Source organism: Gavia stellata, chromosome 2 (genome assembly GCF_030936135.1).
Source record: "Gavia stellata isolate bGavSte3 chromosome 2, bGavSte3.hap2, whole genome shotgun sequence".
Classification (NCBI taxonomy): domain Eukaryota; kingdom Metazoa; phylum Chordata; class Aves; order Gaviiformes; family Gaviidae; genus Gavia; species Gavia stellata.
The window spans coordinates 2,877,743-2,899,611 of record NC_082595.1 but is presented as its reverse complement, the minus strand read 5'-3'; the positions used below and the strand labels follow the sequence as shown (position 1 = coordinate 2,899,611).

Below are 21,869 nucleotides of genomic sequence, written 5' to 3'. Positions count from 1 at the left end.
GTGAGATCTCACTTTCCTGTTAATCATCTTTTCCGTATTTGTGTGTCCAAAGAAGTAGTAAATCAGAGAAGTTGTTGGAGTTGCCCAAACTTTATGCAAAATATTTGTCTATTCTTTTTTTTTTTTTCTTTAAATACCTGTTTGCTAAAAGAGCTGGAGGGAGTAATCGGTTCTCAAGCAGTTGTATCTGCTGGGTACGCTAGGAGTCTGCACACAGACTTTAGATTAAAAAAAAAAAAACCCCGAAAACAGAAAAAACCAAACCCCCAGAAGTAATTTTGTGAGCAGAAGTGACTAATAAAGCTTGGTTTCCTGTGAATTGTGCCTTGTGGTTGATTGGAGTCCCTGAGTTAAAGGGTTTGTCGCAATTACAACACCTGTACAGGAAGATGTCTGCTCCCACCCCTCTGTCTGGTTCCCAGGGTGTTGCCCTGGGATTAAGAAGCAAGGGGGGATGCTATTGTAGTATGTGTGGGTTTAGCAGTCTCTCCTGCCACCCACTTACTTTTGCAGAGCATGCAAAAAGTGAACTGTCTTTGAAAAAATCTTCTGCTTAGTCATATCTGGTTCAAGTCAGGTGATGGGTAGAAGTTGTGGGGAGACCTGGATTCAGACATGTGCTGTGATGGCAGGAGTGTTGCTTCTTTCATTTCTCTGTCACTCTCCCGACAGTAATTCAAGTATATTTAAGTGTAAAAGGTTTTGTTGGTGGTGATGATGCTTAGTCAAAATTATTAATTTAAAAATAAATCCAGGTCTCTCTGAAAGCAATTGTAAATCTAGAGGATGAAAACCAAATGTTTCTGAATACCACCTCTGTTACAGTTCTTTATAAGGACTGTATTCTGCCCTTCGGGTTTGTTTGCTTTTTATGGACTAGCTGTAAAAAATGTACACAATGACTATTGTAAATACCAGCCTTCCGTTTGCTGCTGTATGTAACATTTTTAATTTATGTGCCATCATTATTTGAAAAAATAACAAGAAAGTGATCCCAAAATACCTTATTGTATGAAAGAGTCCTTTCCATTTAGGCAGTTAGATAAGCAGCCTATTTCCTCTGAATGCATATTGCTATAGCTGCTTACAGTAGTTACCATATCTGGACTGCATTCAGGTCTTCCAGGTGTGTGTTTCGTACTATACAGATGTTTTTTGAATGCTCTTTGAGATAAACTGAGAATATTTAAACAGTCAGTTGAATATTATATCTTTGTGATAAATGGAGGAAGATTTGGGTGGAAAGAAGTATCAATATAGAGTAGAAAGTTGGGGAGGTATAGATACATAGGAAAAGGTATGAATAGTGGATGAGTTGAATCTGTAACAGTCTCCAACAGTGAGTTGTTGGAGGGAAATGCATTTTGAATTCTTGCATGTGTTGCATATGAATGCTAAATTTTCCCTCATGTTTCACATAATACAGGCTTAAGAATATTACATTTGGTTTCAGTAATCAGTTTTATTTGCTAAAATAGAACTGGAGAATTTGAAAAACGGCAACAAATTAAATTCGTGGGGTTTTTTTATGAGCAATGCTGTGAAGCCAAGCTAAAACTAATAGGAATGCTCTGTGGTAAGTTTTGAGTAAATACAGAGGAACAATCTAAAAATAGGTGTTAATAAGGGCAGGAGTTGCCACACTTTCCTAAGGATTTGAGATCAGAAAAAAACCAATGTTCAGAGTGTGGGAGGGGAAAAGCTACACTTCTCACGTGTTTTTGTAACAGTTAGGGAGAGCAGTGTGTTGTTATGGAAGTAATCTAGGTTTGACCTAGGACGTGACCCATTTGTCAAGAGTGGTTTAAAACTAACAAGCTGTGTTGGGCAATTACATGGATGGGTACACTCATGACCCATACCTTCAAATATAACTAATTCCAAATAGACATTTGATGCTTCATTATGACTAATTTTCATTTTTAGTAATAGCATTTTGGTACTGTTTTCATATGGATAAATGTTAAGAATTTGTAGGATTCGGATTTCAGAACGTTTTGACTGTTTTTCACCGTCTTGTTAAGGTTGCACTAATTTAATATGTTGCTCAAGAACATGGACTAAAGTCTGAAGGAAGAAGAGGTGTCATGACCAGGTGTTTGAACTGGGGACTCTTGCTGAACAGGGAAGGATGATGAAATAATTAGCAAAATGGGTTTAGTCATATAACGTGGAGCATAAATTATCCATACTAAAAAGAAATGTTTATGTTTGCTTGTATTTTACTGTGAACTCCTTAACTTGCACTTTTGTGATCTGTGGAACAAGGTGACGTTTGGAAAAGTGAGCTATGAATTTACCTCCCTACAAGTACTTTTCTCGTAGAACAAACCTTCTGTAAACTAATTCCAGAGTGAAAAGCATTCATTTTGCTTATGACTTAATTATGATTTATATTTTCAAAATGTTCTATTACCTGTAACTGGAATCCATTTTTATTAGAGTGCAGTTTCCATTTAAATATTTACATGAAGTAGCTAGATTGATAATACTTAAACATGATAAGCACTGACTAAAATTTCTGTATGTTACCCACTTCTGACGTGTGGTTGCTTTACTGAGGCAGCTAAATGAGTACTCTCTTTTCTGAAAACTGCTGCGTTTTGTATGTAAATTAATGAATTTGTGTTCTGTGCTCTTCTGAAAATGTGTCCAACTTCCTTATCCTATTACTTATCTCAAACTTGTTTGTGTGTGCTGTGTCTTGCCATGGCTTTTCCTTTCAAGTTTCTAGTAAAGAAAACTTTTGAGATAAAACTTGGGTACAAGCATTCAAAGAATTTTCGGAACTCAGTGAATATTTTATGCATTTAATATCACAAGTTGTGAAATGTTTCTTCTCCAGTGCATTGGATGCATAGGAGACCACCTCTCCTGTCCACATTTGGGGGGAAAAAAGCATACAAAATTCTGTAAAAATGTCTAGAATTTGAAGATTAAGAACAGTTTGTATTGATACTAATTCTTCTCTTTGATTAGTTTATAGTTTCAAACTGAAACACTTAATCCTTGGTTTACAGGAAGAATGTTAGTTTCACTTGCTGCCTCTTCTTATCTTAAGCTGATAAATAAAACCAAATAACTATATCTCGTTATAAAATTATTGTTATAGAAAAATTGCTTTTAATCAATGTAGTAATAAACAAATGCTTTAATTTATGTAGCCTATCATAACAGGCATACAGCAACACAACTCTGTGTTACTCTAGGAAATAAGGTTCAAAAGCCTCTTAATTTAGGCTCAGCCTGGCAAATACATGCACATAAGAGTTCACAGTATGGAGGTCTCTCTTATTTCTGACTTGACATCGACAGGAATGCTGAAGTAGATGATGTGCTCAGTAGCACAAAAGTCAGTTCAGATGTACCGCTTAGCAAATCCCTTCATTTGATTGATTAGGAACTCCAAAGGCTTAGTTTGAAACAATATGCCCTTAAAGGGTGGTTTGAAAACCTTTTTATGTTTAGGTAATATAAGCATAAGGGGGCCTAAAAACTGAACAGAGAAACTGAATGAAAAATAATTTAAAGTTTCTCTTTGGTTTCATAAAGAATTTGATCCATCAGTGATCTGGATTGTAGAATTACTCCTTACTACGTCCTTGGTGATACAAAGGAGGTGTGGATCAAAGCAAGAAGGGCTGTGGTGCAAGAATCTCTTACGCATGTGCATGCGCGCACACAGACGTACGTGGTTTATGTGAGAACTTACAACTTACAGAAAATGTATGCTGTAGGGTAGTTACAGGTGTTGGGAAATATATTTGTCATCTTCAAAATCCAGATTCTGTTGAAAGTGTGATTTATAATAATGGCGATCGTTGATCTTTTTTGAAGTAGTAGTAGATTTTAGTGTTTCAACTGCACTGAAGATTGAATGATTAAAATTGCCATGAGGTGAAATACGGTCAAAATAAAAATATCTTAATCATCATTATTTTACAGTGATCACTTAATCAGGAAGAAAGTGAAGATGATTGTAGTTGAGAGAGAGAGTGCCGGATCTGGTACACTGTTATGTGCTTAAGCATTATGATACGGTTTTTATTCTCAAGTGGGCCAAATCAAGTTTATTATAGACAATTTACATTCTAATGGCACTGAACTTTCAAATGATTAGTTATGTTTTAATTCTAATTATGTTAGTTTTAAGGTAACTCTGAAAGAGTGCTGAAGTTCTAAGATCTTTCTTTAAGGAGTGCTGTTAGTTTAATAAAGGAATATTGTTATAGTCAAAATTTCCTAAAATGTAGTGAAACTGAAAAGAGTTCTTGAAACATGACTTAACATCACATTTTTTAGAATTATTGTCTTTTTATCATTTTATGAATGCAAAAAAACCCAGACAGTGAAGAACGTGTTCAATTGCATTGCTCAGCTTGAATACAAGGAGCAAGCAAATGAGTAGTTTGCAGTTCTTACAGTAGAAATAATACAGGGTGATGGCATTAAAATGGTATGAGGGGTGTGTGGAGTGGAAGCTTAAGTTGTGGAGGTGGAAAAAATTCTGTGGCCGTAGGAAGAGTGTTTTGTTTTCTTCTTTTGTGACGAGGAACTTGAAATTTGTGTAAAAAGCAGTTGTAGGGACTGCAGTAGTGTATCTTTGTTTTTCGTTGCACTTACAGTGGCTTAACACTCAGAAGTAGCATTTTACTGTGATGTATTAATGAAGTGCAATACGATCTATTTTCTTATTTTTACTAACTGCAGAGTAACCCATAGGATATATCAGACAGTGTAAAACTGATGCAGGCAGTGTTCAAAAGTCACTTTTTATTTATTTGCATCACAAATGCTATTTTAAAAATATGTCTAATGACAATGAGTGGTTACTTCTAAAGAACAAAACATGACTGGAAAAGTATATTATTTTAACCTAGGCAAAATTCCTTCTCACGATGCTAAGTTCTTACTATAGTTTTTAATATTTCCATTTGACATATGTTATATCAAAGTAATTCTTGCTTTTATGAAAATTTTGAACTCTATTTTAGTGTTTGAACTTCAATTTAATGTCAGGTATAGATCATAAATGCAGATCTTCATGTAACATCTTTCATTTCAAATGTGTTGTCCATAAAGGCAGAATTAGGAGTGAAACTGTGTGCATTCATATGATATTCACTACCTAGGGTTCTCCAGTCTTGACTGGGACTTTTGAGATCTATTGTAATGCAAATATGAACAGTAGCGTCAGTGAAACCTGGTGTATATGAAGTGCTTATAAGCAGGTTTATGCCATGCTTTTAAAGAGGAAACAAAGTATATGGCTACATGATATGTCAGTTCATACGGTGGGCGCTTGCCTGTGACATCCTGCAGAAGAATTTGCCTGCTGTTAGAGCTCAGCTGCATTACTAGCCTTCTGCTCTGAGGCCCTTGCAGCATGCTGGGAAGTGTCTGCAATGATTTGCAGTGAATTTGGGGGTAAAAGCACCGTGATGGAGGAGTGAGAGACAGGACTCAAATGATTCATGCGCTGCGTGAGACTTGACAGGTGTGCATTTTGACAAGTTCTGAGTGCAAGTATATGCTAAGAATACATGGCTACACAAACGAGTCACTTCAGAGGAGGAGAGTTTGGAGAGTCTGTGTACCCCCCTTCTCACAAGGTTTAGAGCATATCCTTTAACTAATTAAAATAAATTAAAAGTGCTTTCAGTTTTACAGAGCTTTTACAGCTTTTTTCCCTCAAAAATGAAAATGAATACTGTTAGCTGCTGACATACAATGTAATGAAACTCTCAGTATCAGCAAAAAATCAAATGCCTGATCTCAGTATATTTGCTCTATATAGATGACTGTGACAACAGTTTTTCCTTTTAATTAAAATTCTAAAGTAAAGTGGACGCAAGCTGATGTTGTGTAGCTCAAGACCTTGTTTGTTAGTCACAATTTAATGAAAAGTAAAGGCACTCAAGACTGGTGGTGGTAAAAGGAGAAAGGAAATGCATCAGGGAATTTGAGAAAGGATGGTAGCAGGGCATCATCACCGAAACTGGGACTTTGGCAGAGAGACTCCAGCTGGGTAGACCAGAGTTTTAAAGGATAAGTAAGGAATTGGAGAACGAGCAGAACTTTGCTCAGATGGTGGCTTCTCAGGGCAACAGGATGGGGGCCTGGAGGTAAAGAGAGACACACATGAGCAGACCAATATAAGAAGCAGGTGAGGTACAGATGTGGGGAAAACTGGGGAGGCTGTGGGCAGAAACCATCAGGTTTGGTGGCAAAGCTGTGTGGGGGCAGGGCAGAGTGATACTGGATGATGAGTCTTGTGGGAGAGGTTGGGACCGAATAGTTGAGAAGGAAAGCATTGGGATGAGGAGTCACAGCAAGGAAGAGGTGAAAGTGGATCGTGTGTTTGTGAGAGGCAAGAAAAGGGGATGTAAGGCAGGCTGCAATATTAGGCAGATGGTTGAGTATCCCTTAAAATCCTTCTTTCTCTAGCTTCAGAATTGGACCAGGAGACTCCTAAGTACCTGGGAAACTGAGCAGGGGGCTTCATTAGTGCTGGTCCACGCAAAAAGCGGCAACCTGCAGCACTGGTCTTTTTAGTCAGTGAGGATTGTGTACCAGATGCCTGTGTTCTGTGGACCAAAGTCGCTAGCTTTTTTCCGGTAAAACACTTCTATGTTTTTACAGTATGTAGCAGATTTTCTAGAGAGGATTAATTTTTATTTTTTAAATGAGAGGATTATTTGAATTATAAATAAAATATATCTTGAACAATTCTTTAATTAGGGATGCAAAACCATAAACGTGAAAAAGGAAGTGACAGAATTAGTGATACCTCCACAACTCCCTTGAGACAGTACGTATTACAGCTTCCGTTGTGGTCACAAAATACCTGTTCTTCAAAGTGAAGAGCTGTTACTTGACAGGCAGTCAATTCTTCCCCCTCCCTTTTTTTTTTCCCCTCTCTCCTTGACATTTGCTGTGTGGTTGCGCACTGTTTGTTTAATGCATAATACTCGATTTTATTTTTTTTCTCTGATATTCATCAACACATAATCTTTCACAAACAGTAAGATAGTATTTTTCAAAACCCTCGTCAGATTACTGGTGATATCTCTATTTTACATAATAAAAAGTAATGCATTGAGGGACAAAGAATTTTACTTAAAGTATTCATTTTTTATGCCTGGTTTATTTTGATTTTCTTTAGAACACTTAGTAATTTTAAACACAGGTTCGATTGATTTTATTTACAGTTTAAATGTCCAGCTTTTCTTGGCAGTCAAAGACCAGCATATTGAGTTACATGTCAAATATTGATGAATGCAAAGTTTAAGCTTGACTGTCAGAAGTGTGATTTTTAATTGACTTGCCTCCAGCTCTGTGACAGCATGAGGGATGGAGTCTTAAGCAGCATTCTGCTTTATAAGCTTAAGACCACCTTTCTCCTTCTCCTTTGTTAGCCTTTCAGGTTTTTTAAATATCACAAAACCTTTTTTCTGTCTGCTCTTGTCTTGCTCCCAGAGCATTTCCACCCTTTTCACTAGGTGGAACAGGAGTCCTATAGTAAAGATTTTACTGACCGTGCTACAAGAATTTCATCAGAATTCCAATGCACAGCAGGATGAATTAAAGTTCAATATTTCACTTTGCTGCTGGTATAATAATATTTAACCATAGGGTGGTTTACTGAAATTCTTGTGACAAGAAAGAATGGTAATAAAAAAAATAATGGCTATATCTTGATGTGGTATGGAAGTGTTGCCCAGATCTGCAGTGGGTGTTTCATGAATGCAGGGGTTATTTTTCATCTGAGTCTAGGGAGGGAAAAAACAGAATTACTCTGTATGTTTGGGAAGGAGATTTTATTTCTCTTTCTGATTTTGAAGTTCCCGTCGAAGAATCTTTTGTGGTAGCTGTAGCCAAAGATGGCTGGATGGTCTCCACTTGACCTAGATGAGCACAGATTACTTCTCCCCGGCCCAAGATGAATAGGATCCAGAATATTGTGTCTGTCTATACCATAGTACAGGAATTTGTGAACATGCTTCTCGTTCTTGGAAAATGCCAGATTCTTAACTTGTACTTACTGATGCTGGCACTTAACTGTTCATCAGGAAAAACATGTTAAAAATGATCCGAGGGCGTGAAACCTGATTCTTAACTGTTAAAACTGAGAAGGGTATTTGTAGTTTATATTTTTTACACTGCTTTAACTAATGTTCTGTGATTCAGCTGTTATTGCTGTCGACTGCAGTGTTTTGCCCCTGGTTTCCTCCAGAGAGTTGGCAGAAACTGCAACAAAGCTTTCTTGTGCTGTTTTGCCAGTCTTAGGTGGGTGGAGAGGAGAGATGTCTTTTTTGTCTTCCCTCAATTAAATTAGACTTCAAGCAGCTCTGCCTTGCTGATTGTCAATTATTTCTCCTTTGTTTTAAGAAACACTGTTTATTTTGGGAGGAGTATTCTCTCACACCTCCTTTCTGCAGTTTTTTGAAACCCCCAGTTGTGGTCTGTCTTAACTCAAAAATGCTATTTACACATTTCATAATCACAGCTGATAGAAGCCAGTGGAAAATAAATACTTTGGGTTTGGACTGAGCCTGTAAAATAAAAACACTTGTTAAATTCCTTCCAGGAATTTAGCAGAAATTTCAAAACTGCAGAATGCTTTCAAAAACAAAGCTATCAGTGTATTTTTTTTTTTGCTTTATTCTTTTTTTTTTTAATTTTTTTTTTTCATTTTTTCAAGGACAGCATTCAGAGAAATCTGAGAGCCTTCTGGTATTCAGTTAAGTGACGGTCTCTTAGGTTATGTGGGTTTTCTCCTTTGCACGCAAAAGCTCTCTATGTATTTTTATAATTATAGGAAGGAAAGGGGGCTTTCTCTTGAAATGGCAAGCAGCTAGTTTCCCGTGGTGGTTGTTTTATGTTCCAATCTAGCTCCTTCATAATGAACTTTCACCATTGTTGTTGACAATTCTGGTGGATACAGCTTTCTATTTCTGTGGTTTTGGCTTGACATGGTGTTTTTCATTGAACAATACAGTGGGCAGAAGGCTGGGTTTGCTGTGTGATACCCAGATGACCAAGGAAGCACGTTTCGTAGTTCCTTTAGGAGGTAAGAAATGGGTATCTTACTCAGACCCGCCAGTTGAGGATACAATCTTCCACGAGAGTTAGCCAGCCTGTTTATCCAAAAAGCAACTATGGCATCAGTAAAGCACTGAGAGGAATTCCTAAACACTGTCCTGTTCTGTTTTGTTTTCTTTTTAAATCAGTTGTGGGGGTGCATTTTCAATTGCTGCTTCAAGTCCTCAGATGCTTAGCACTTTCTTTAAACAGTCAACATGATCTTCATCTAACTTGGATTTAATTTCAAGCCATGCCTACAGCAGCTCTGGTTCGCTGCAGTGCTTTGCTGGGGAGGGAAAGGGGCCTTAGCAGGTGAGGGAGGGGGAGGGACCTCACCACTAGCTCCTCCCCCCCAGCCAGCAGGTTAGCCCTGAAAAATCTGAATTTCAGGCTCTGCAGACAGAAGCTAGGAGCTGGAGGGAGAGAGAGCAAAGCAGGAACATAACACTAGCTTTGCAAATAAAGCATCCAATACTGCTGTTTTATTATTGTGATGTGGTTTGGTATCACGTGTGTAACCACAGTACTAAACTGCATTGGGTTATCAACCATGTCGCGGTCCTCCCTGTGTCAGCTGTTCAGGAGATGGACTTTTATCTCCAAGAGTTTAAAAATTAAACCCCTTGGTATTAAGTATGCTGTAAATAATGCTAGTAACTGTTCCCCCCCATAAATATGATAATCAGACTGTTGAAACTAAATGTCACTACTACAGAACCCATTTTTTTGCCTCTCTTCTGCTGGACTGTTGTAATAAAATCCTCCCCTTTCAGAGCCAGGGGTAGAACCTGTGCTCCTCTATATGCCTAGTTTGGCAGCTGGTGTCCTGCTGACTCTTCTTCTTTGTGCTTAACATGTTACTTCAGGTGAAGCTTAGTCCAAATTTCAACTGGAAAAAAGATCTAAATTTCAAACACTTGTAGAATTATCCTTTTACTGATTTTTATTACTTGAATGTATTAGAAGCATAAATTGCATGAATGGCTAGAACGTAAAATGTGGGGAAAGATCCATAGAGACTTAAATAACTTGAAGGAATAGTCATGACAGGTTCACCTTGTTTGAAAAAACAGCTTAGCTTACTGCTTCTGTACATAGGTTACCCCTGAGGGTGAACTGGGAGATTGGTTTTTTTTTTTTTTTCTTTCTTGCCATGTGTTATTGATTGAAGAAGTGTGAGGATTCTTGTCAAGAGGGTGGTGGTGCAGTTTGCCCAGGCAGGGTGAGATTGGAAGTATTGGCCAGGTGGGGTGGCCAATGTTTTTGTAGAACAGTTTTTATAGGTAGAGTCTTATCTATCCATCTCCTCCACAGCAATTGATAGCAACATAGAATATTTTTGAGAGTAGCCGCCTTCGTAGACTCTGTGTATGACTTGTCAGCTTGTGACCATAGAGAACATGCTGGCAAATTTGAAAGTTTTATATAATGAACTTCGGTTCCTGCTGAATTGAAGATCCTGGAGGAGCCAGGGGAAATGTTGCCCACACTTACCCTCTGGTTTGGAGGAGGAAGAATTTGATTTGGCACGGCAAACTGCTGGTCTCTAATCTGTATCACACATGGCTAGCAACCTTGAAAAGGGGTGTCTGTGTGGAAAAAATCAAGTTATCCCTCTGTGTGTTTCTGTAGGGTTGAATGAAGTACCAAAGGAAATGCCCATACTGCCTTTTGCTCTCAAAAAGCTGCAAAGACAGCGTATCACTCTGGTACCAATGATCAAGGACACTGCAGCTCCTTCTGAAAAAGAGGGTGGTGTGTTCTGTTAACTTCATGATGATTCTGTTTAGGGGGATGGGGATGTCAACAGGGGAGGGCTGCGTACCTGTGTGTTTTAACAGAACTGCATTGCAGGGGCCCCTTTGAGCACATTGCATTTTGAAAACCGTTCCCTGACCTTACAGTTTGCTGTCTTTATAACAGCTCATATGACATTGCCAAACTAGTTGCAAGAAGTCTGCCTGTTAACCTCATAGTCTGGAAAGCTGGATGGATGAAACGGCTGTCTGAAGATATGCCTTCCAAGACCCTTGGCCAGGCCAAGTTTTCTGTGCTTAAGATTGCTGTTGCCACAAGAACAGCAGATGTTTGCACAGCAGACAAACAACATTGATGATAAAGCAAATTGACCTTTTTTGGAACAAGCTATTTGCAGCGCATTCCTAGGGCAGTTATTTGGTTTTTTCTTTTTTTCTTTCTTTTCTTGGACTGTATCTTTCTTCATAAAACTGCTTGGCTATAAGTTGACATGTCTGTTGCTAGAGGTGGTAAAAAAATTAGAGAAGGGTTTACAAACTTTTCCACTAACATCGATACTACAAATCATTAAACCTAATCCAAACCTATTTTTGTCGGCTATATTTTACTGAAGGAGTTATAATGGTGTTTATTTTTCCAGTGTCCCTATGGGAACCCTGGAAGATTCCAAAATGTAATAATTAAAGAATGACAGGCCTTTCTTTACAATATAAAGTGGGGAAGAGTTTTGTGGTTTAAACAGCTATGCTGTTGCTTGTTAACAAGATACTTTGCCTTGTAGTCTAGCCAGGCCTATAATGGTCAAAAAATGTTCGAGAACTACATGTTTGTTTTCAATCAGTTGTTTTTCAAGTTAAAAGGCTTTAATGGCTTGTTTTAATTTGTTCAGTAGTATTCGTCAGTAGTATTAATATTTGTATTAAATCACTTGGTGCAGTACAGCTGAGGCTGTCCGGGTAAGGCAGTACATTTTGTCGTCATTTATTTTTCCAATTGCAAGACCTTTCTTTTAAGGTATAAGAGATTAATTGAAAGTTTGGGGAATCTCTGTGAACTTGAGTAAAATGCTTTTAAAATTATGTTTTAGAAGTATATCTGCATTTTAATTGTATAAATAAGTATTTTGGATAAAATTATTATAAATTTAAAGTAAAAATACCACTAAAATAAGTGAAAGTATCAATGTCATATGGCTGCATCTTTACTATTTGGACCTAAAACCTAATTTTTTTAGGCATAAGCTCATGTTTCTGTAGTTGTATCAAATGTAACTCCTGGTAGAGAATTAATTCCTGGCATCTGAGGCATTTTAGAAAAATTGACTAAGTTCAGATTTTGCAACGTCTGCAATTTTTAAAGGATTTCATCCGTTGTACCACTCACATCAACGGAGGTGTGCTGTACTGCTTAACAGGAGAAACAGAAGACCCTGGATTTTTGCGTTGTTATTTTTCAGATGTGATTTACAATGCTAATTTAAGGACTGGGACAAAGAAGTGTTGTGGGGTTTTTTTAGGTATTAAAAATACAGGTAGCTGGTGTCTTGACACAGTTTATAAAACTGCTTTGCTGAATAGTAGGCAGTAGGCTTTTGGACAAGGATTTTATAGTGCCTTGAAGGGGTGTGTGTTAATATCAAAATTCTAAATTGAAAGATGGGTTATATGTATCAGTATAGGGTTTGGGTTTTTTTTAGTTCTTAACATTGGGAAGACAAAATACGGGATTCTAGGAGAACTCAAATTGGGTTTCTTACATGTGTCTAGATATAATTTGGTTGTTACATAGTGTCATTTGCTTTTAGAGCTTTTGAAAACCAATTCCCGTTTCTGTTTAGAAAAATTATTTTGAACGAATTGTTCTACAGTGTGATGCCTGTTACAACTCTTCACTGAAAATAAAGCTGTACTAATTCCATCAGCCTCTGTATAGATGGAAGTGGACATAGATGGGTCCCTGTACCGTGAAAGCATCAGCTAAGAATTTTTTTGTGGGCCATGTAAAATGGCTACCTTATGTTGCGCTGCTTTGTTGTTGTTTCTTGATCCAAGTATGTGATGGTCAGTGCCTTGTCTGTTACAAAAATACTGTCCCTGTTTTATAGATGTGAAACTGTGAGTGAAGTATCTGAAATTACTTGTTTAGGATCATTGAGGACTGCCTTTGAGCCAGAAATTGGACTTAGATCTTTCGAGACCTGTTATAGTTGTGTGTATGCTAGGTTATACAACCTTTTTTTATGGACAACTTTTAAGAACTGTATTTACTGAAGCTTATGTTTTAGTGATAGATTTCATTTGTGTAAAGTATTAAACATGATTTAAAAATAATTATTTTTAAAAGAACTCCTTTTCCTGCTTAATTATTTAAAGTTGGGTTGTTTGGGTTTTTTCTTTTTTTCCCAAAGTTTGTGTTATGTGGTTTTTTGAGGTAGAGTTATCAGTAACTTAGATGTTTTGCATGCATGCAGAGAGCATGCATTAATGAACAATGACTGGTCAGTTGTAGTGCTAAATGGGGCTGAAAGAGGGGAACAGTCCTCCTGATACTGTGTCATTGCAAAGAACACTGGGTTTACCTGGCTGGAGTACAATACCTTATTTTGCTTGCTGCTTTCACAGATATTATAAAAGAGGGGAAAAAAAGAGAGGGAAATGAAGCTGAACTTTATATACGTGGGGTTTTTCCATTGAATGTGTTAATAATGTCTTGAGTATAACTGTTCTTGCTTCCAGAAGCCAAGAATTAACTATTAAGTGTCCTCTATGTTGAAGAAGTGGCCTCCAAAAATATTGCATGATACATCGTCTAGGCCAGTATTGCCCTTCCAGTCATCATTCCATCAGCATTTTAATTTTTCAGTGAATACAATATTGTCTTGCTGTTTGGCAGAGACATTAATATTGTACAAAGTGAACTCCTCATTGTATTATACTTCACTTTTGCAACCAGAGTTAACAACATATAGCACAGATGCAGTGGATGTCTATGAACTCAAAAGACTGTGGAAAAATGTAGTCAGCTTGACTCTTTTTTTTTCTTCTTTTTTTTTTCTTTTTTCTTTAAATTAAAAAAAAGGAAAAGCAGGCTTACTTCATAAACTTTCTCTCACAGCAGTTTTGGCTTAGTTCTTACTGGTCATTATTTCCAGCTTTAAACTTCATTATATTACATTAGGGAATATAGGTATATAAGCAAAATGGTCCGTTGTTTTCAGGGCTCTGATTAACATCTATTTTATGTTACTGTTAACCTTGTTTCGCTTTTTGATTTTGGTGTGGCGTTTTTTTAGGTTTTTTGGGGTTTTTCTGTTGTTTTGTTTTTTAAATGAATGATATTTTCCTTTGTTTCAGCCAAACCTTTTACATCTAAAGTGAAACAGATGCGACTACATAAAGAAGATTTTGAAATCCTGAAGGTGATTGGTCGAGGAGCCTTTGGGGAGGTATGTTTGTGAATGAGGTGGAAGGAATGGTTTGACTATGCTCTTGCAAATCTGCAGCACTGAAGAGAAACAGTTAATAGCAATATATAGATGTACGGGTTTTAGATTATTTAGGCATAATGGATATTGTAGGCCCATCTAATGTTTGATGCCCATCTAATATTTGATGCAAGTCCATTTTGATTTATACATTCTTTGACAGCTCTTTTTAAGTCTCTTAAATTTTGAGAGAAGGCAAGTTCACATGGATTAAAAGACCATGTTTCAACTGTCTGATGACAGTTTGCTTGATTGTTATTCTTTCCAGTCAGCCGATGGAGGCCAGTGAGTTACTGATGGTATAAAGATTAGTCATTTCTAATCATCCTAATAACTAGTCTGAAAGTAGTTTTCAGCAACTTAAATAGCCAAATACTGATACTGACCTCTAAGAACACAGAGAAATCTTTCTATTCCTGTCACTTCATTTCCAATTTTTAATGAATGTTTGAATATTTTTCCTGTATTTCTTTTGAAGAGTTTAGCAAATGTTAGTTTCTTTTTCAGTTGTCACCTACTGCTATCAAACCATACAATTCTTCATTGCTTCTGATTGAACTTCTCTTTCATTGCTTCTCTTATTTGAAGTCATCAAGAAAGGCTGTTGGTTACTAGGTTTTACTCTAGGCATGTCAGATTATATAAGTTGAGGAAACTTGAATAAATAAACATTAGCTTTCTGCCCCTGCTTCTTAATTATGTTAGGTACATGGGCTTTGTTTGTCATACAGGGCACTTACGTATGTAGAAAGAGCGACCTAATGTATAACAGTGCCTTGAATTTTTGATAGTCAAATATACTACAAATGGGGATAGTATGTAGAGCTTCTGCAGAAGGTGATCCATACTGCCTGAAAATATGTGTGAACCATAAACCCAAAGTATAAGAAGATTTTTCTGAGCAATGTCTTCATTACTTTTGGAACTGGAAATGCTTTTTTCTGTTCTCTTTGGTATGAGAGCGTCTCTGGAGGCTCTATGGCATGTGATAGAGAAGAGTTGGTTTCAGATTTGCTTACATGTTTACGTCATGTGTAAAAAAAAAAAAAAAAAAAAAAAAAAAAAGTCTCTACTAGTCTGTGGTTATGAAAGAATAGATTTCTATAGGTAGTATGTAAGGAACAAGAATTTTTACTGTAGTGTATGTCACTACATACTTTGATGCTTATGTGCAAATATCATCATTGGGCAACTGTAAAAATAACAATAAAAGAGTAGCATTTATTTAGCTACTTTATCACTTTTGGTTGGTTTTGCTCCATCTGGAGTAATGCTCCTTTATAAAGGAGACTGCAGGCTGAAGTTACTCATGGATAATTTATCTTTAGTCTGAACCTCTGCCACAAAGAGAGTATTGCGTTCTCCATTTTGATGTAAATGCTTCTGCTTAAAACATTGGCTTTTCTCAGTGCTGTCATAGTAGTTGCAGCTGAGTTAATGTACAGATTGTGTAAGATGTAAGAAAAAAAAATCACTCATGTGGGTACTTTCTTGTCAGAAGAATCATATATAAAACCTGCCTTATATTGTGTTTTTAAGAGAAGTCATTTTTGTCTGCTACATCAGCATCAAACTCCACAGCAGCTAAACCACAAAAAAACTGTAGTTCTGTCTCAGGAAGCTTTTTTGTGGTGAATCATCTGATGAATAGTGAGAGCGTAACTTTCCCCATCTTCTTCTGGGGACAGTCTCTGTAATTTGTTAGTTCTCCTCTTTTAGGAACAGTGGGGTTTTTTTTTAATTCTTTATCTGACAAAGATAGCATGACTCTACGTAATTGTCAAAATCTTTGGTAAGGAGCAAACTGAAGTTCTCTCAGTGAAGGTGTTTGGTTTTGTATCTTCTTAAAGTAGGACTTACTAAATATTTGCAAGCATGTATATTAAATTTTCTTACTAGCCTAAAGAAGACAAGTTTCCAGTCCTACACAGACATTTGTCTAAGAAAACAAGTTCTGTATGAAGTTACTAATTTTCCTTTAAAATAACCAGCAAATATTTGAGCAAGGTTGAAAAAAATACCATCAAATTTTACTGCTACGTAAGCCACCAAAAACTATATTAATATTAAATTGCAAAATACTTATATAATTCGGTAGACTTACAGTAGTTTACTGAGACAGATTAAGAAATCTGGAAGAATGTATTTTCTTTCCAGCAAACTATAAATGAGACCAAGGTTGCTCTAGGTTACTGGGAGGAGTAATTTTTGTTTCCTGAATCAACATAATTCTGAAATTCTGTAGACTACAAAGTTAGTGTAAGTTTTCTTTGGCACAGTCTCAGACTTGTTCTTATTTTGATTTTACGCTACTCAGTTTCTTCAATTTGCATAGTCAAGGAATATTTCCCTTTTTGTTTTTACAAGTTTGATGTAGACAAAAAGTAGTTTAAACTAGTTATTGCTTATAACTGTAGGAGTTCATTGTTCCTAGTTTTCTTTTTCCCCTTACCCTGCTTGCTGCTAGTCTGAGAATGCTTGCTTTTTGTCAAATTAATGACATGCCCCTTCCCTCTGCTTGCATACATTTACTTATTTAAAATTTTTTGTAAGAGTGCTGTCTTTAGAAAAGCCCCAGATGTTTTGCTTGGAGGAGGAGGAGTATCCTGGTAAAATTAATAATGTGGGCATCAAGTGTTTCATGGTGCTGGCTTCAGGCAGCATGGTGTGAAAAACTTAACAACTCTAAACAAGAAGACTTTAAACTTGGGAGTTGAAGAATTCTTCTAGGAAAGGTGAAGCAACTGGGCAACAGCTCTTAGTGGTGTCTTTCAGCAGTATAAAAGTGCAGCTTATTGAAGGTTCTAGCTAATACTGAAATTTTCAGTTCATTCTATTAGTGCTTCAAAAAAAAAGGGAAAACAGTGCTTGCTTATGCAAGCAAATATGTCATTATGTTGTTGATATTTCAATGATGATGAATTTTGTGGTTGTGAGAACTAGGTAGTTACTCCTAAATTTTGGCATCCAGTTATGAACAGCAACATTCCCTCTTCCTGTTTCTGGAGGGCTGCCTACTCTTGATGAACAAGAAAACCAATACTGAGTCTTTTTAAAAAAAAAAAATATATATTTTTTCTTATCTTTTCTTCCTTTTTTTCTTTTCCTTTTTTTTTTCCCCCCTTTTCAGTTTTGATAGCTTCTGTTTTAGCTTTTTTCTATATAAGGCTGTTGCTTTTTAAGCAGAGGAAACGCGCAGACATGTGCCTTAGAGACAAGTAGCCAAGTTTGGGGCAGAAGGTATCTGACAGCATGCCAGACTGTACTGCTGTTTGTGGGAAATATGGAAAACTGTTGGAAGAATGGGGGGGGGAAAAAACTATCTTACTAAACCAAGATGTTTACATCAGCACATACCAATCATTTTTTGTTGGGCTGCTCACAGGAAGATATAAATTTTAAAAAACCCTAACCTTTAGAAGTCCAGTTTTACGAAATTCCAGTAGCAAGACACTTCAGGATAACTAGACAGGAATGATTACCTTTTCTCCTGTCTTGACAGCTTCATTGGGGAAGGGAGAAGATCAAAACAGCACTCTGTGTGTATTTGGTCCTCTGCATACATGGTATATACCTCTCTGTGTGTATGTAAACACTGCCTGAGTCTGTAATCATGTTTCAGAATTTTTTGTTACAATTAGAAACTGCATCAGACTGCTCATTGCTGAAGTTTCAGGTTTTCCTTTCACAGTCCCAAAATCAGCATTTTAGAATTTACTTTCATAAAGCACTGAGACACCCCCATAAGATGCTGTGATTGCAGAAAAATGATGATGATTGTGATCTTTTTTTGCGCGTGTGTGGTGGTTATTGATATGGAATAACATTAATGGCTTTCACAGAGTAAAAGACTGCTTCTGACTGATTGTAAACACAGCTGGTAAGCATGAGTCTAATTTTGTTCTTTAGTCACTCTTCGATACTATTACACATTCACAGAAGGTACCAAGCTCTTGATCTCGTCATTAAAGCCCTGCGCTCCAGCTGTTAACCAAAGGCAGTGCTGTAGCTCTTTTGGTTGTGTCCAAGTGAATGCTGTATAGGAGACTACAAATTTAGGCAGCTGTGCAATTAGCGTATGTCTTTCAATAACCAAGTCTTCTGCAGAATAACACAGCCTTTCACCGAGCATGCTACAGGCAAGAAATTAAATCCTGAAGTTGGACTTGAAAAACATGTATTATCTTATGCCTCTGGCTGCCTATACTACAATGGTTAATGGTGGGGAAAAACTTATTTTTCACGCTGGGCAGCAGCAGCAGTCTAGTCAGCTTTAGGACCAACCTTTTAATTTTTCCCTAGAACAGCTGCAAAACCTTAAAGGTCTTTAGGGCAGAATTACATTGTAGCTTCATGCCACAGACTGCATCATGCAGAGGGGGTCCCTGTCATCCAAGATATGATACAGTTTGAACACTGACTAGTTTCAATGTTAAGGCTTTCTCCTCTTGTTATTTCTCATTAGAAATCAATGCAGATACGGCTTATCAAAGTTTCAAGCTAGCTTTAGCTAGTAAAAGGAGACTCAAGATTCAAATATGCATTGTGGGTTACGTATCACTGCAAAGGATTCATCTTTCCCTCCTAAGGAAAATTGTGATGCTCGGTCTTGGGCCACCAGGCACAGAAGAGTAGACATTCCTTATGAATTAAAATTAGATTATAGTCTAAAGTAACAATCTATTTGTTCATTTAGAATCTGAAAGTACCTTGAGGGATCCCAAGTCTGGACTTGAACCTCAATTTTTATGTATGAAGTAACCTTCAGAAATTTCAGTTCATAAACTAGTTTAAACAAGTAGATGTAGTACCTTTCTGTCTTCTCTCCTTTTTTTATCTCCCCCTCCCAACCCCAGAAGGCAGCAGTGTCAAGAGCAGGGCTGATGATGTGTTGCTGCACATATGGGAAGTGACAGCTGCTTCATCTATGAATCTATAGCTAAGCAAGAGGTACGCTTTTAGATATGCTTTAGTTTAGACATCTGAGTATTGCAGTCCTTCAACCTGCGTTTTTGCCACATTCATGAAGCTGCTGCAGCTGATGACACATTTGAAGATGGTTGAAAGAGGTTTGCGTGACACTTTCTTCAAACTGTCTGATCCTGTATTTTCTTTTCTGTTATCACTGTCTTCACACATAGCTTGTTTACTGATTATGAAAGAGGTGGAAGGAATGTAAGATTCAACTTCAGTATTTTTTTGTCACTGGCCTGCAGGGTAAAGATGAGGATAATCTGTGTGACAGCATGTTGGTTTGTAACCAGATGAACACAGAAATAAACTTTTATCTCATTGAGTCTTAAGATTTATTTGAAAGGGAAGAGGAAGAGTGGGATAGTTGGAGAATAGTTGTTAAAATGTATTGACTATTGAATTTTTCTATAATTGGAATGGTAGCGTCGTGATCTGGTCTAGTTCTGATCAGCAGCTCTGAGTCTGCAGCAGATTCATGGCCATTTTGGGTAAGATACTTAGTTTGCTGTACCCAGGGAAGCCTGAACTGTGAAAACATGTTTGTGTAAACTTCTTCCCTCCCTCTTTCCTAAAAATATTCCATGTTAGCTTTTATTATAGCTAAACAAAATGATAATATTCTCAGAAAAGGACTGTGTCAGTTGGCTTTGTTAATATATTATTACATAGGCCTATGGTATCCGTTTCAGAAGCGATGAGAGGGAGGGGGGGCTTGTGTTTCCTAAGTTTTACTTCTCTAGAAAATGTGGATTTCACTGTTTCCCTGCCACTATCAACAGACGTGATAAAGAGCTCATTGAAATTCAGTTGGAAAAATATGAATTAATATTTTACTACATCTTTGAAGAAAGTCTAGTGCATTATTTGAAGTGAGAGTGGAAGTTGTTTTATGGCAAATGTACAGTCTAATTTGTGTCTAAAACCTAAAAGATATTGTTTATTTTGTTTTAGAAACAAAACTGTGTTTTTTTCTTGGCAGTTCTGTAATTTAAATTATTGTGTAGGACTAGAAGGATAAGTCCAAGAACATAAAGCACACAGCTGGTGATAGCTTCATGATAGTATGATAGAGCAAGAAGTGTGATGGTGAGAAATAACATTGTTCATCTACAGTCACCTAGAAAAAATGATACGTAATGAAAGCTTAAAATAGACTTGGATCTTCCACAGAATAAATATCCTGTACTGTTGTGATGTTACTCTTTCTTGATGGTCATGGTATAGTATTGTGTGGATAGTAAAGCTAAGTGTCCAGAACACTGAAGAAAAAAACCCCAAAACTGCAAGGTTTCATAAAAATTAAAACAATATGCATTTTCATGTTTTAACTTACCTATGTTTCATTTATCTTTTCCAGGTTGCAGTAGTAAAACTGAAGAATGCAGATAAGGTTTTTGCCATGAAGATACTTAATAAGTGGGAGATGCTGAAGAGAGCTGAAGTAAGATTACAGGAATGTTTTCTATAATCATGCACCCTCTTACTCTGCTGAATTGTTACTTCTCTTTCCATAAGACTGTGTGTATAGAGGCATTGAGGAGGTGCTTCACTGCTTACTGACAATATGAAGATTCATATTAAAGTAAGCTTAAAGCAGTTCATTGGAAGGGTTAAAATGGCATGGAATCTTGACTTAGGTGGGGCTGGATGTTTTAGACATTATACCTTTTCTGTAATTGCCCAAGAATTACCGACTATACAAGCAATCTTTTAATGCATTTATTCCAGTTAGGAATGTAGTCTTTAGCAAGTATTTTCCATGGTGAGAGGTAATTACTGAGCTATAACTCACCAAGCCTATTAGTTTATCAATAGTGAGAACTTAATCAAGGTCCAATTTGTAGATTGAAAAATTAGAAAGATAAAAGTTTCAAATGAATTTGAGTGCATGTTTCATAAAAATGTCTATCTGCGGAAATTTGTTCCTCATTAAAGCTTGAGTCCATTCTCTGTTCTGAAAAAGGTGGAACAGCTCTTTCACCAGCCCTGCTTTGCCTTGGGTTCCTACTTTCATTATACGTCTCTGCTCTTCATAGAATCCTCAATACATTTCCCTGGATTCCTTTGGAAAGAAACTTATAAAATGCAGTCTACACCTGAAGACTTGTGTATTAATTTTGAACAGAACATGTATCTAACTCTTTAAATGGCTTCAAAATTCTTTGTCTATGCATACTAAAAATAAACTGCCTAAAAAATTAGACTCATAAAAATATGACTCGGTGTCTTACACATACAAAGTTGCTTTGGCCATTGGGTTTTCTTTAGTTTGGACAGTGCAAGCACTATCTTGGTGTCTCTTCCAATTTGTCTGATTGAATTGTCTGTAACCTCAGTTTTTATTTGAGACTCCTACTTTGCTACTCTCAGACTGCTTTGCTGTTCAGTTGCTTCCAAGTTTATTCCGATTTCTGCATTTATGTCTTAATTATGTCTTGTTAAGAAATGGGATCAATGGGAAACCATCACACTTCTAAAGAAAAAAAAAAGTATCCAGACAAATTAAAGCCAATTTCTGATGTGTGCACATCCTGTCTCTTTTAATGAAAATGTTATCACATTAAGA

General features: G+C 36.8%; 1 protein-coding gene across 7 annotated transcripts in view; it reads left to right on the top strand.

The window, feature by feature from the left end:
• Window positions 1-21,869, top strand: part of CDC42BPA (CDC42 binding protein kinase alpha) — a 191,366-nt gene that overhangs the window by 45,847 nt on the left and 123,650 nt on the right. For all 7 annotated transcript variants that reach the window (XM_059834726.1, XM_059834718.1, XM_059834733.1 and 4 more), the window contains exons 2-3: window positions 14,199-14,290; window positions 20,661-20,744. In XM_059834726.1, the coding sequence (XP_059690709.1) occupies window positions 14,199-14,290; window positions 20,661-20,744 (176 nt within the window). The remainder of the gene's footprint in view (window positions 1-14,198; window positions 14,291-20,660; window positions 20,745-21,869) is intronic.